General features: G+C 27.5%; 2 protein-coding genes and 1 long non-coding RNA gene across 4 annotated transcripts; all 3 read left to right on the top strand.

Annotated features, from left to right (window-relative positions):
• Positions 1–104: 104 nt before the first annotated feature.
• On the top strand, positions 105–2,093 carry LOC113377518 (ankyrin repeat and MYND domain-containing protein 2-like). Its single transcript, XM_026617870.1, has 5 exons — positions 105–450; positions 520–825; positions 897–1,176; positions 1,617–1,696; positions 1,769–2,093. Exons 1-5 carry the CDS (start codon positions 247–249, stop codon positions 2,078–2,080), a joined length of 1,182 nt encoding a protein of 393 aa, XP_026473655.1. The 5' UTR covers positions 105–246; the 3' UTR covers positions 2,081–2,093.
• A 2,060-nt stretch (positions 2,094–4,153) lies between these two features.
• Positions 4,154–5,457, top strand: LOC113378092. Its single transcript, XR_003367138.1, has 3 exons — positions 4,154–4,422; positions 4,501–4,599; positions 4,685–5,457. It is a non-coding gene; the product is annotated as an uncharacterized LOC113378092 (long non-coding RNA).
• An 898-nt stretch (positions 5,458–6,355) lies between these two features.
• Positions 6,356–13,826, top strand: LOC113376460 (mitogen-activated protein kinase p38b-like). 2 transcript variants are annotated; one of them, XM_026616386.1, is made up of 7 exons: positions 6,356–6,584; positions 6,842–7,172; positions 7,464–7,573; positions 7,652–7,776; positions 9,819–9,898; positions 10,972–11,224; positions 12,881–13,826. In XM_026616386.1, exons 1-7 carry the CDS (start codon positions 6,481–6,483, stop codon positions 12,943–12,945), a joined length of 1,068 nt encoding a protein of 355 aa, XP_026472171.1. In that variant the 5' UTR covers positions 6,356–6,480; the 3' UTR covers positions 12,946–13,826. The 2 variants fall into 2 exon arrangements, with proteins under 2 accessions (XP_026472171.1, XP_026472170.1); XM_026616385.1 differs by lacking the exon at positions 9,819–9,898 and adding an exon at positions 9,163–9,242 and having other exon boundaries at positions 6,358–6,584.
• Positions 13,827–15,362: the final 1,536 nt, after the last annotated feature.

Here is a 15,362-nt window from a genome sequence, read left to right as displayed (position 1 = left end):
TAACTTTAAAACCATGGAAATCTGTTGCATGCCAATGCCGCCAGGTGGGCTTTGCGTCTACCACGCTGCTTAAAAAATACTGATTATGGTGAATATCCCTTGATTACGATAACTTTGTTTGTAACATTTGTGATAGGTTATGTTCGAATAATGCTGATAGTGTTGCATTTCATTTAACAACTTTCGCAGAAATTTACTTATTACTTGACATTAGGGCAATTCTCAGGACATTTACATCAAACCAAGATGTCAGCAACAGAAAAAAAAGCCAATGATGAAACTCAGAAGCAAATCTTTGATAAAATTGCGAATTCGGACAATGCCGAATTGAAACTACTTTTAGCGCAAATGAAGGGCTCTGTAGATTTTACCGATGAAAATGGTATGAGTCCTTTGCAACATGCGGCATATAAGGGAAATTTAGAAGTTGTTAAAACCCTCATTGACCAAGTATATACTTTATCTTTGTCTCATTTAAAATAATTACTTTTTTTATGATTAAGAAATACTTTTCACTAGGGCGCTGATGTTAACCATTGCGAGCATTCCAGTAATTATACAGCTCTTCATTTTGCTGCATTATCTGGTAATGCAGAGGTTTGCCAAGTTCTCTTACTATCTGGAGCAAAAATATCCACTGTAAATTCTGTTGGAAGAACTGCTTCCCAGATGGCTGCTTTCGTGAACAATCATAATTGCGTTGCTGTAATTAATAATTTCATTCCCAAATCGGATATAATGTATTACACAACTGCTCAAGGTCTACAAACGGAACCTACATTATTACCTATATTGGCCGATCCATTGCACAAGTTTGTAATGTCTGTATGTATTGCTTTGGCAACTACTAAATAACATTTCAAATATTCCTTATATTACTGCAACTTTAATTTAAGGTAAATTTACATCCTGTGTACCTAGTACAGTCTCTGCAAAAGCATGCAGGTCTTATGGAACATCTAAATTCTGTACGAAAGACAATAGAAATGCTTTCGGAAAAAGAAATGAAGAAGGGAGGCGAATGTAATGAAATGATGGCTTTGAAATTTCATTATTTGGGTTGTATTGTACAAGAAGTTCAAAAAATGTTAGATAGGCAATCCAAAACTCCAGAGAAAAAGGCATCAGATATTGTTGAGTTAATGGCAAAAAAATTATTGAAAACGAATAAAGAGGGTTAGTAATTCTTTATTGTAATATTTTTTATATACACCGATACCCGTTTGTTGTGCAAAAATTTCCATACAAACACATGAAAATAAAATTAATTTGTTCTGTAGCTTGAAATGTGATCATAGAAATGCATAAATTTATTCCGGGTATCAATGTATTCCAATTCCCTTGAATATTTGTTTTCCATTTTTAATACTAAATTTTTCCAACATACTGCAGTCTTTTGTGATTTAAAGCTTTCAGACATTTAAATAAATGTATGTGTGTATATATATATATATATATATATATATATATATGTTTATTTATTTATTTATTTAGATCATGTTTTGTAACTACTGTTTATGATTAGTTAGGAAAACACGAATCAAACCTTATTCACACTATTTTGTTTTTCTGAATGCATGCAGCCCACTGAAATTGCTTTTTTTATATTTTCATAGGAATCCCAGAATTCCAAGAAAACTTTATTAGAGAATGTGTAAGAGAATTTCCAAATAGAGAATGTGCTACGTTTCGACAGGTATACTATCAAAAATGCATTATACTGAATTTTCAATTAAATGAATGATTCATTTTAATAAAAAAAAAATAGGTTGTTATGACATTAGCCGGCCAAGAATCTCCTCCAGCTTTAACAGTGTTATCTGGTGCCATAAATGGACATAGCGCATTTAATGATGAAGTAACTACATGTTTCACTTGTGGATTGCAGAAACCAGCAAAAAAGTGTTCAAAATGCCGTGCTGTTCAGTATTGTGATCGTGAATGTCAACGATTACATTGGTTCATGCATAAGAAGGCTTGTGCTAGGTTGGCACAAATGCCAGCTTCGAACACAACTGATAAATCTAATGTTGACACTGTTGAAATTACACAGCATCTAAAAAATTTAATGTCAACATAAGCTTCTACATACATACGTGTTCATGTGAATAAGTGCTTAATATAGTTTTTATTATATATGCATATATATACATATATATGTATAAATATGAATATATACATGTATAAATGTATGTATGCATATTGTGTGTGTGTATGTTTGTATATATATATATATATATATATATATATATATATATATATACATACACACACATGCACATAAATACAAATATGTGTGTGTGTTATGTGCCTGTGTCTAGATCTATGTATGTATATAATGATGTGTAATATAGTAATGTATATACATTTGTATATACAATTAACTGCATATATGTTAAAAATATTGGTATCCGTTTTGGCGTTTTTACTCACTATTAAATTGTCAAATATTGTTTTATAAATTTTAATTTAAAACGTTCAATAAAGGATTTTTGTTGATATAGTAAATCCTATGTTATTTTCTTGTTACATATAATTCAATTTTTTTTTTTTTTTTAGTATTATTGATTTTCTAAATATTCTAGATATAGTTAAGGTAATATTGTCTGTAAGCTTGCAACGATTAGTATATTCGGCAAAATTCCGAATACCAAATATTCGGCATGCTATTCGGCAGGTTTTTGGTGTCTGAGCTCGTTTGTTTTAATAGTAATTGTTATATTACTAACGCGCTATAAGTTTATTCAAGTTTTATGACTTGCAACCACTATCCGGCTACTCTTTGTTATTTAGAATATTTGGCACCACTTATGCTATTTGGCCAAATACCGAATACTTGAATACCACATGTGATGGGGAAATAAATGGTAAAATATGAAAAAAGCAATTTTTTATACATATGTAAGAAGTAATTAGAAATACATTTACATATATATGTAAAGTCTTGATTAACAAAAATAAATTGTAACAAAAAAAAAAAAAAAAAAAAAACATATATATGTAAATGTATTTCTAATTAATTCTTTCATAAATATTTAATATTTTCTTTTATAAACTCAATATTATTTTATATATAGTAGGGAGGCTAATCACAACAAAATAAATAAAAAATGATCAAATAATAGCTCTTTATTTGAAAATGCTTAGATTTCATGTAATGAATGACTTTATTGTACTGATACAACACATGCGTGTTACCATTGAATGATTCATATTAAATAATATAAACATGTAACAATAAAGTATCTTGTGAATATTCTGAAAAAAGTTCTTCACGTGATCATTTATAATGTCAAAAATCTATAAAGTTTAAATTATTATATATACAATAACGAATTAATTCCTTTATATCATATTATATAAACTAAATACAAATCCATCGCTCTTTATCGCATAAAGGCGGCCCCTTTGATTTTAACTATTCGGTATTCGGCCGAATATAAAAAAACGTGCCAAATATGCCGAATACCAAATAGTAACCAAATATTCGCGATACAATCCTAATTGATTGTTTCTTATGTATGTGTATACAGGAGAGCATGTAATTGTGCATGAGCATGTGACTCTGAAAAATAATTTGCGGTTTTGTTTGGGTAACTACTCAATCCCAGTTGTTTTAATGAAACATCCTGACTTAGTTTTATTAAAATCGAAGAAAAGAGTAGAGTAAGAATTTTAGCAGTTAAAAAATGCATGAATTAAATCAGTATTTAATTATTTTTGAGATTTTATGATTTGGCCCATTGTTTTTTCATAATACACGTTTTGTTATATTCTGCATGTAACAATAACTGATTTCTCAAGTCATTCTATAGAATGTAAATTATTATAGAAATAAGATAACGAGTCGATTTTTCTTATATGCATATTTTTCAATCACGTAGTTTAGTTGAATAATTGATACAAAAACAGGCGGAATTGAACCGGAACACTTAAGTATATATTTAAAATTTTTTTAGATTTTTTGGCTGTAATGATTATATGTACAAATGTAGAAGTAATACCAGGGGTTAATTTACAAAATGAACATGTGCTGCCATCAATAATCTTAGCTCCGCACTTCAATCGATGAAACCATGGCCGGTAATCTCGGAACAAACGTCTGTAACCCGAGTTTAGTTAGAGCCCCTGCCGCCGGTCGCGCTTGTTTTTTTTTTTTTTTTTTTTTTTCACTTTGAAATCGAATTTGACATATGACAGATACTTAAATTAAACATGGCGTCCATTGTAATAAATTTTTCATGGAGAGATAACCTAGACAATATAATAAATGCTTGTTAGAGTAAAAAACAAATAAGCTGTCGAAGTGCATTGTTTAACGAAGAAGAAATACCAAGAAAAATGCATGTATTATGTAGTTCCAGCGAGAAACGACGAAGTAAAAGTAAAATAAGTAATAATATTTGCCGGCTTTCAATCTAAGTGAGTACTTTTATTAATATGCATACTTCGAATTACTTTCATTTGATTGTACTATTCTGATATGATTTTTCATTACAGTTTAATAATTCAGAAATAATTGAGACATTTAACTATATCAATACTAGAAATTTTAAGGTTATAAATAGACAGAGAGAATTCCTGTCAGCTCTCTGAAAGGTATGTTATTAAATAACTAAATATAAATTAATCTTGTTCTAATAATGTAGGATCATAACTAATAATTCTACATCGATTTTTTCAGCAGTATAAAAGGAAAATACGTTCAAATGTAAAATGTTTAGACGGTTTACTAAACACATTCACAAGTGTACAAGTATTGATATGAGATGAATGAATACACAGGAAAAAACAATAAGAATGAAGTCTGAAATGTGCTGAAATCTTTGCTGATCTCCCACTAATATTGAACAGTACGACTCGTAATTATATATTAAGTCAGTTTGGAGAACATACTAAAAACACTAATGATATAATCGTAAGTGAAAGGAAATTCTCAATTAATGGTGAAATTCTAGCTAGTGCAAAGGTTAATTTAGGTTTGGCTATGTCACAGGAAAAGTTTTTAAGTATTAATAATTTCATTTTGATATTACAAGAAATATTATTATCTGTGTTGTTTAATGATGATAAAGGGAATCACATTGTATAGATTTTCAGGAACTGTCAAATGACAGGCAAAGTATAATCATGATTAATGATAAAATTCTAAAAAGCAAAGGGATAAAACACCCTTAATGTGCACTTGCTTATTGCATTTGACTATTCTGAAAGAGATGTCAATAGCTTTACTCTAAAATGTCTTATTGTAGATGCTATAAGAAAACTATTAAGTACTGTTATAATAATATCAATGATTGTTGTTTTTCTTTAAGACAATGATAATAATGACATTTTGAACAAACATTTGAATGCACATTAACAATAGCGCAGAAAAGATTCCCAAATAGAGACTGTACATCATAGATATTATGTAACTTAATGTTAATCAAAATAAATATATATGTAAATATATATATATATATATATATATATATATATATATATTGGTTATATATTGATCTGAATCAATATCAATCAAAGAATTGTGGTTATATATGTATATGTATATATATAAATAATATATACATTCATGTACATTTCTATTCTTTTTGTGCTCAGCTTGAAAGGCTGATATGCTAAAATGATATTACACACACACATATATATATATATATATATATATATATATATATATATGTATATATATATATATGTATATATATATATATATATATATATATATATATTTGTATATATATATATACATTGTGGATAGCGTGTACATTTAAGTACATTTTTATGCTTTTCGCACATAGTTTTTACAGCTTACTACCATCTATTATAATCATATATAATGTATATATAATATATATATATAATATACATTGTGGATAATGTGTATATTTATGTACATTTTTATGCTATGTGTGCTTTGTTTATAAAGAGAACTATGTAGATATAATGTAGAATGTTTTTGTGAAAAATAAATGCTTCAAATTTTTTTTTTTTTCAATTTTTCTTTTTTTAATTTTGAATTAAAACGGTCCATATAATTTTGGTTCATTTCTATAGTATTTTTTATACGCACCCGTTCAGGCGGACTAGTGCCATCTGTAGCGCGGGGCTTCAACTAACACAGGAATGTGGCAACGAAATATGGCCCGAGAGAGCGATCTATATACTCTTCTTTTATCTATGGATGAAACGTCAAATCGCCCGACATAGCTATCTATTTATACTTGTTTATCTATGTATATATCTATGGGAACAGGTACTGTTCGGTTTCCTTATTATTATAATAATCACTATTCTATGTTGGTACGTTGACATTGTGCAACATTCACTTTCTGTTCCACATTAACTTCGCATCGTATTGCATTATGACATTTCGTATATTTTTAGAGAGAATGGTATTGAATGGTATTCGTATGCAAACTGCGATAACTTTGATTTAATAGTTTGATTTAGTGTGATAATTTGTGCTCGTGAATTGTAACTATGCCGAAGTTCTATAAAATAGAAATCAACAAAACAGAATGGGAAATACCAGAGAGATATCAAATGTTAACTCCAGTTGGTTCTGGGGCTTATGGACAAGTTTGGTATGTACTTATGGTTGTTTCACGTTGTACTAAATAAAAATACGTTATCATACTATTTTACTGGGTTTAAATATCTATGTTTGAACCATGGTTTATTTAAACAGCTTTAGATTTGTTTTAATGTCATATTTTACTCAAAAATTACTAAATAGATATATACATATATTTTTAAGTCTATATCAGTTTTGTTTGTGTGGGTGTTATGTTACTAGACCCTGCTTTTTACAATGCAATATTTATTTTAAATCTTTTCTTAGCTCTGCAGTTGATACAGTACATAATGTAAAAGTGGCAATCAAAAAATTAGCTAGGCCTTTTCAAAGTGCTGTTCATGCCAAAAGAACTTACAGAGAACTGCGTATGTTGAAGCATATGAATCATGAGAATGTCATTGGTCTTCTAGATGTATTTCATCCATCTACCTCATTAGAAAATTTTCAACATGTTTATTTAGTCACCCATCTCATGGGTGCTGATTTGAATAATATTGTAAGAACGCAGAAGTTATCAGATGATCATGTGCAATTTCTTGTTTATCAAATTTTGCGTGGCTTAAAGTATATACATTCAGCAGGAATAATTCATAGGGTAAGTTTTTTTAAAATTTCATATTTGGGTAACTTCATATTTAATGTAAATATTAATTATATATATATATATATATATATATATATATATATATATATCAAATATATATATATATATATATATATATATATATATCAATAATTCTTTTTCTATTTATTTATTAATTTTATTGATTTTATATGCTTATTATTTATGTGTGAATCAATAACAGCTACACAAGTCAGTAAATAATCAAGAATATAAAATTGTTTTGAAATTCTTTTGAGAGTTAACCAATTTAACAAAATTTAGGACTTGAAACCATCAAATATTGCTGTTAATGAAGATTGTGAATTGAAAATTCTTGATTTTGGGCTAGCACGACCTACTGAAAATGAAATGACTGGATATGTAGCCACAAGGTAATACACTATTTTCTTTATAATTTTTAATTTTAATATTTGCAATTATTTTATATTTAAAATCACACATTTTTTAAGATGGTATAGAGCACCTGAAATTATGCTTAATTGGATGCATTACAACCAAACTGTAGATATTTGGTCTGTTGGTTGTATTATGGCTGAACTATTAACTGGTAGAACATTGTTCCCAGGAACTGATCGTATCCTTTTTTGATATTATTTATTATAATATTGATTAACTTTTCAAATAATAGATAATTTATTAAGCTCTATAATTTTTTTTAGATCATTGTATTAAGTGAATTCATTATTGTGTGATGTGTTATCATTAATTCATTCAATATGTTTTTGCATATTTGAAAGATTGAATATTTATACTTCATTAAGTTCAATTTAGCTATTACGATTTCATGTTCTGTGCAAAATGGTTAAATATATATTAACACAAAATCATATTGGAAAATCAGGTAATCTTTGTAAATAATTTTCTACTCTTGATACTTTTGAATTGTGAATAATAGGACAGTTTCACATTCATTTTAATAGTTTTGCATTTTTCTTTTTAAATTAGGCACTGTTTCACATCGTGCTCATTTAAACCTTTTCATTATACTTCATCACATTGTGCTTATCCAATCTCTTCTTCACTGAACATCAAATTCATTAAACATTTAAATAATATAAATGTCAATATTTTTTCCAACAAAATATTTGATGTGACTGATTCATATTATTAAGCCCTTAATATGTAGGTCTGAGTAGAATTTGGGTTTGGGTTACTAGAAAATTTTGCAAACCTGAGTTCAGCGCGTACATAGTTTAATATATTCAGTTTAGAAGTAAACCTCAATAAAATGCTGTGCTACATTAAAGATAAAAAAAGATAAGGATACATATTTGCATTTTCTGTGACATATGCAATGATGTAGCTTTATGTGCTATTTCATGTTTTGAGATAAGTCATTCATTATTCAATTCTTAGTTCTCGGTGTACAATGAAATGTTTTCAATACTTTTTTACACTCTTTTCACTTTCAATGCATTAAACATATTAATGATTAATAATAAAAAACAGTTTTTGTGAATTAAATATGTGCATTGAAAGATTAAGCATGTTGATACACTTAAACGTGAATGGCATGATTTGTTATACTATATAAAGAATATGAAATTTTGTGTTCGAATTAAAGAGATTAATAACGAATGGTATTATTTGGTAAAAATAGCAGATTTTTATATTGATAGTTTTTTTTAATACCATTTTTCTCTTTCTTAGTTTTGTTATTTATCTTTGATCAACATCTAATTCATATCTAAACTTACTTGAAGATCGGAAGGACTGAAGTCATTTCTAAATATTGTCAATTTTTAGAATAAAATTGTCATTTTATGAAATTTGTCTTAGAAATTTCAAAATAATATGAAATTTAGTTTTTGATCTCAGATTATTGTTAGTTAATTACTTCCATTCTAATCTACATGTTTGAGGGTGATTTCGAATAAATTAAAGTATCTATGTGTCAGATATCAATTTTTACTATGCATGTAGCAAGCAGGCATGTGTTTTGCCTTATCGCCTCATTTAGATATACACCAATTAAATTTGATAATGGAAATACTGGGCACACCAAAAGAGGAATTTATGCAGAAGATTTCTTCAGAATCGGTGAGTTGTGTAGTTTTCCTTTATTCGCTTCATATGTGCTTAGTAGATATTAGTTTCTAGTGGTTAATGTGCTTCATGTGTATGTATATACTTACATTTTTTCTACAATACTGTTTCATATTTATGGAAGTAAATATGTGAAATACATAGCAAGTTTCTTTTTTTAACTAGTAATTACGCTTTATTTTATTCTAATTCTCTTCTCTACAATTTGCTTATTTGAAAAAATCAACTATGCTATTGAATTACAAGAAACTAATTTGTAGTTAAATTGATTTGTAATTTATTTCCTCACATTTGTAGAAACAGTAAAGAGTTAAATTAGAACTTGCTATTATTCATCAGATTTTGCATTAATAAAATAATAAACATTGTTTAATTTTAACCCATTGTTCAGCTTTAATAGTGCTATTTTAGGAATGACCTTTATGAAGTGAATGTGAATATATGTAAATCAATTCTTAAAAAAAAAATATTAATTTGTTTGATCATTAAATTTAATTCGTTTTGTGTTAATTATGTTTGTTGAGTGCAATTTTTGAAATGAATGACCTTAACTAAGAATCATGCGAGCAGATATTGATCATCTTACCAGAGTGTTGGTTTTGTGTGGAACGCCGGATAATGAAACAGTTGCAAAAATAACCAGTGTTGAGGCAAGTGCATGTACACACTTATAAAATAAATACGCGCATTTTTTGGTACTAAGTAATATATGTTATTGAATGGTGTGTTCAAAATATTTTGTGTGGGCTCAGATTTAGTGCACACTCGTGATGAATTATTAGATACTGAATATGTTTAAAACGTTTTTTTCTATACTCTTCGTATAGTGCTTAAAATTTATTTTTATTTTAGAATTAACTCCAGAAGTCAATATTATAATTATAATGAGACACATTAACTTTGGATGCGTATTGTTTGTTCGATATCTTTATAATTGTATTTGCAGCGCCATCGAAAATAATGAAAGCTGCTTCTAAACTTGGTTAAGTTTTATTGTGCATATCGTTTATATATCCTTTTTTTTATATAAAATATAAATATAAATATAAACTATAAAACATTCTGAACGAATCGTTAATTTTCAATCGCCAATTTTCAATGTGTGTTCTCAATTGATTTCATTTTTTTTTATTAAAAAATAAATGGTATTTATTTCAACAATAGTTGAAGATATTTATACTATTTATTATTATTTATTTATTAATATTTCTACATCACTTTTTTGAGACAAAGTTGTAATTATTAGTTTTATATGAGCAACAGCTTGTTAGTATTCCCGAAACTGAATTATATGAATTAATTATATAAGTTATAAAATTTATTTATTTTGTCAAAATATGGACTTAGTTCAATAACTTGTTTCAGAATTACAATATAATTAGATATTTGTATGCACTGTAATGAGCGCATCAATTGATGTTACTCGACATATTCATGTCCAAGTCCCATCCTGGTTTTGTTATGGATTCACATTGAAAACGTGGAAAGGTTAAATTATTATAGATAGCAAAAAGTCATCCCGATGCAATCAACTTATTGTTATGAATAGCTGAACCACACAAGATTCATATTCTATGTCATCGGCTTTTTCAGAAAGGATTTCTTAAACTCATCCGCAACAATCGCTATTTGATATTTTAATTATATATGCTAAGATTATAATTAACTTATAAAAGTGCTTTTGTTTTGCTAGCTTTTCTAATAATAATCTCTTTGACTATAGGCTCGAAATTACATACAATCACTGCCACCACTAAAGAAGCGCGATTTTAAAGAGGTGTTTCGCGGTGCAAATCCCTTGGCCGTGGATCTCCTGGAGAAAATGCTCGAAGTCGATTCCGATCGTCGCCTGACTGCCGAACAAGCTTTGGCGCACAAATACCTCACGCAGTACGCGGACCCCTCGGATGAACCTGTCTCAACGCCGTACGATCAGAGTTTCGAGGACATGGACTTACCAGTAGAGAAATGGAAAGGTGAGCTATCTTTGTTTCTTAGGCATGCATGCGTTTTTGTTTTGAATATACACTACTGCAATGCTTTTTCTCATTTGAGAAATTAATTAAACAAGGTGCGAAGGGCGTTATGTCCTTTGGACCATCTGCAAGTACAGTAGAATCTCACTAATCAGACACTCCTAAAAACCAGAGGGTATCGGATTACTGGATTATAGTCATAAGTTTTAATATGTGTTATTGGAAATAGCGGAGGAATTTCCAAAAAATTGCTCAGCGCTTCGGTGGCGAGGGTGTCGGATTAGTGGAGGTATCAGTCTAGCAAAGTGTCATATTAGTGAGATTCTGTACTTTTAATGTCTGAAAATAATTGTTGATAAGCAAGATATGAAAACTAGCAAATAGCTTTTGAATTAAGAAATAATTTTAGTTTTAGATAATTTAGTTGAGATATTTTTAACAGAAGAATCACAATTATATCAAATTGTTAAGTTTTCATAATTTGTTAAAAAACATCTTAATTATGAGGAATGGGTTTAACTGATATTTGTACCTATGACTATTAGTCGCGATTATTAGTTGACATATTTAGAATGGGATTAGAATGTATAAATTTGACTGGAAGTTATCTTTTAGTTCTAACCTATATTCAACCAAACCATCAATTCATTAAAATAAAAAACCCTGTTTTGAGCAAATATAGAGAAAATCGTTTGTCTATTTTTTAACACAAGGGTGCTACTTGGCTTATCATCACATAATAAACTTAACTGGTAAAACTTTACACAAATTATATCTATGAAGTATTTTTGAATATTTAAAACTATATTTCTTTTACCGCTAATTATGAAGAGCAGTATAAAAATTGATCTATCTTTTTAATCAGCATGAGCTCTAAATGATATCGATAGATTGAGGGTGCTACTTGGCTTATCATCACATAATAAACTTAACTAGTAAAACTTAACACAAGTTATATCTAAAGTATTTTTGAATAATTAAAACTATATTTTTTTAACCGCTAATTATGAAAAGTAGTATAAAAATTGATCAATCTTTTCAATCAGCATGAGCTCTAATTGATATCTAATCTAATATAATATAATATAATATAATCTTTGAATTATTCTTTCAAATCAGTTTAGAATTTTATTTCTGTGCCTAGAAAATATAGGAATCGGATTTTCTAATTATAACATAAACTTTACTTTCTGAAAGTTAAATAGTAGTTCAAAATTTTTTTTCTTGTTATTGGAATAGATATCGGTGTGATACCAAATTTGCTGCCTTCTTCATGGAATTGCTATCGTTATTAACATTTTGAAACATATAATGAATATTGAAATCTTTCTCATGCTTTCATGCTTCATATATATTTTATTTTTGTTAATGACAAATATTTTATGCATCTATTTATAACGGTTAACAATTTTCACTAATAACTTCATCACAAGTAACATTATTTATCAATCATGTTTAAATGCATATACATATGTTACATATTTTATTCACATATTAGTGCTTTCCATTTGGTGCATCACCATATCATTTATCATGTAGAAATATAGGCTGTTATGATTCTATTAGCTTGCTTTTATTTGTAATTAACTAGTCCCGATTTGGTATATGGTATATTTAACAATATTTATTTCACAAAGTATTTTCTGTATTCCATAGAATATGTCTATGAGGAAGTCGTAAACTTCGTACCACAGCAACAGCCTACAGGACCTCAACCTTAGAGTCATAAGAAATGCCGTCCACTGTTAATATATTAAAATACAGCACATTAAGATATAGATAAACGGTAGCAGCCCCTTAGACTCTATAAGTTAATAATAAAAATTATATATATATATATATATATATATATATATATATCATATACATATACACATATAAAGGCCTACTAAAACTACTTAAATTTGCACACATCTTTGGCACATGTAGCTAATGTTACTGTTACATTATTAAATGCATCTAGAACATTGATTTATCAACCGGCAAGTATATTTATATTATGATATGTCAATTGTGCCTTATAAGCCTTATTTTGATACGTTTAATACAATTTTAGCCTTAGTTTGATACATTAAATTGAATCTTGATCGTGAGCGTGAATGATTTATTTTATGCTAAATTTTCCCTTTGCATTATTTTTATACCTGAAATAATCATTTTATTACTTATAATACAATTATTATTACTATTCAATACTGTTGAGAAAGTGTGCAAATTTTCAGATTTATGCTGATTTAGCAGACCTTACAATCACATCGCATACGCGACAGTACAAATGTATAAAGAAGCCGCGAATGGTTAGAATACTACCCAACGCTTTAGAATAAGTTATTTAATTTTAAAATATTTTGTATATTTAAATTTCAACAGTTAGTTGAAAATAAGATTTTATTAAGCGTTATAGTAACACAAAATTTTAACTGTTTATATATTAAAATTTATATGTTATTAGCATTATGGATGGATTCTATTATAGACACTTTTAAATAACAAATCAATTCATTAGTTTTTATTATAAGTGAGCCATTATTTCAATGAGATTAGATGTGGGCGGTTTCAAGACTTATACTAACCCAATATTATTTTTTTTAAACATACTTTCAACGCAAGAAATACTATCCAAACATTACTGCAATAATATTCACCAGTTGAATTGAAAATTTCGAAATTTTTTTTTTACTTAATTGTGATTCAAATCAGAACTGAATGTCTTGTTGAAATAACATTGAATCTATTCCTGAAGAAATAATATAATCCAAATATTAATAAAATAAAAAGAAAGTAAATATTACAAATAAAATGTAATTTTTACTTCATATAATTAAAATCACATTTATTGAATAAAAAAAACTTTATAGTGATATTATGATGTATATAGTATCTGGATTAGTCCAATTTATCAGTGCTTTACATGTTAATAGTATTTATCAGTGCTATTTCATCACAAATGATAGAATTTTATAAACAAATATTTTTTATTTTGTTTAATATTTGCACATTTTTGCTGGTATATGTTTCTATGAATGTGTTTATAGCTGTGTGTAATATATATATACACACACACACACATATATATATATATATATATATATATATATATGTATATATATATATATATATGTATATGGGTGTGTCTATATGTATACACATCTTTGTAACGTGTGATATAGTATTGTCAAACAATGGTATAAGTGCAATACTCTATTTTGTAAAAATTTGAAAATTGCCTTTATTTATATTTTATAGCGTTTTAGATTCAAATTATAAACTACATCACAATTAACTTAATTTAAAATTAAAACATCACAAAAATACATTTTGCCATAAGTATTTGTTGCGTACAAACTTTTCATAAATAATTAAAATGGGTACATAAAATGTATGTATATATGTTATTATCACAATGCCTTATACGAATTACTTTTTAGAAAGTAACAGTTACATTTTAGTTAGTAACTTATATCTAATGCCACATATATCGTTTATTAATTTAATATTTTATATCATAAAGCTGTAAGTGGTTTTAATCATATTGGTTGTATTGTACATGTTTTTTTTAGTGAAATATTTTAATAATATTACAGGATTGTTCATATACGAAAAAATATAATTTATTTATTGTTTGGAAATACGATGGTTTTACTTACCCAAACGTTAATTGCTTTTAGAATTACAAATAACTTTTAATAAGTGATACTTGAAATATACTTGTATATGCAAAACTTATGACTTCATTACACTCTGAGTGCTCAGACATATTGTGCTACTCTAGCTGAATTTTTTTCGGATTAGGTATAATAATTTTTTATTATTTTTTTTTTATTATCTCTTTTATTTACAACTGTCCAGTAAAGGACATTCAATAAATTTGATGAATTTTCAATAGTCGGCCGAAAAGGGACATTGTATACTACAGGGGCATGTTGGAAAAAACTCAGTAGTTGTTTTTTCATTCGTATAATCATTGATCCAAATATGTGTAGTTGAGATTTGATTTGCATTTAAGTTATTGTTATAAATGCAATACATATTCGGAATATGCGAAACGATTGACTGTTCACAGGGCAAAAATTTTCATTTAGTAATATATAGTAATTTGTGATAATATATAACCTGCCAATCTAGCAAATTTTTTTTC

The sequence above is a fragment of the Ctenocephalides felis genome, unplaced genomic scaffold (assembly GCF_003426905.1).
Source record: "Ctenocephalides felis isolate EL2017-DRISC unplaced genomic scaffold, ASM342690v1 CF-g0.4_SCAFFOLD_01886, whole genome shotgun sequence".
Lineage (NCBI taxonomy): Eukaryota > Metazoa > Arthropoda > Insecta > Siphonaptera > Pulicidae > Ctenocephalides > Ctenocephalides felis.
Note: the sequence above shows the minus strand (reverse complement) of the source record. Positions and strands in the feature narration are given on the sequence as shown.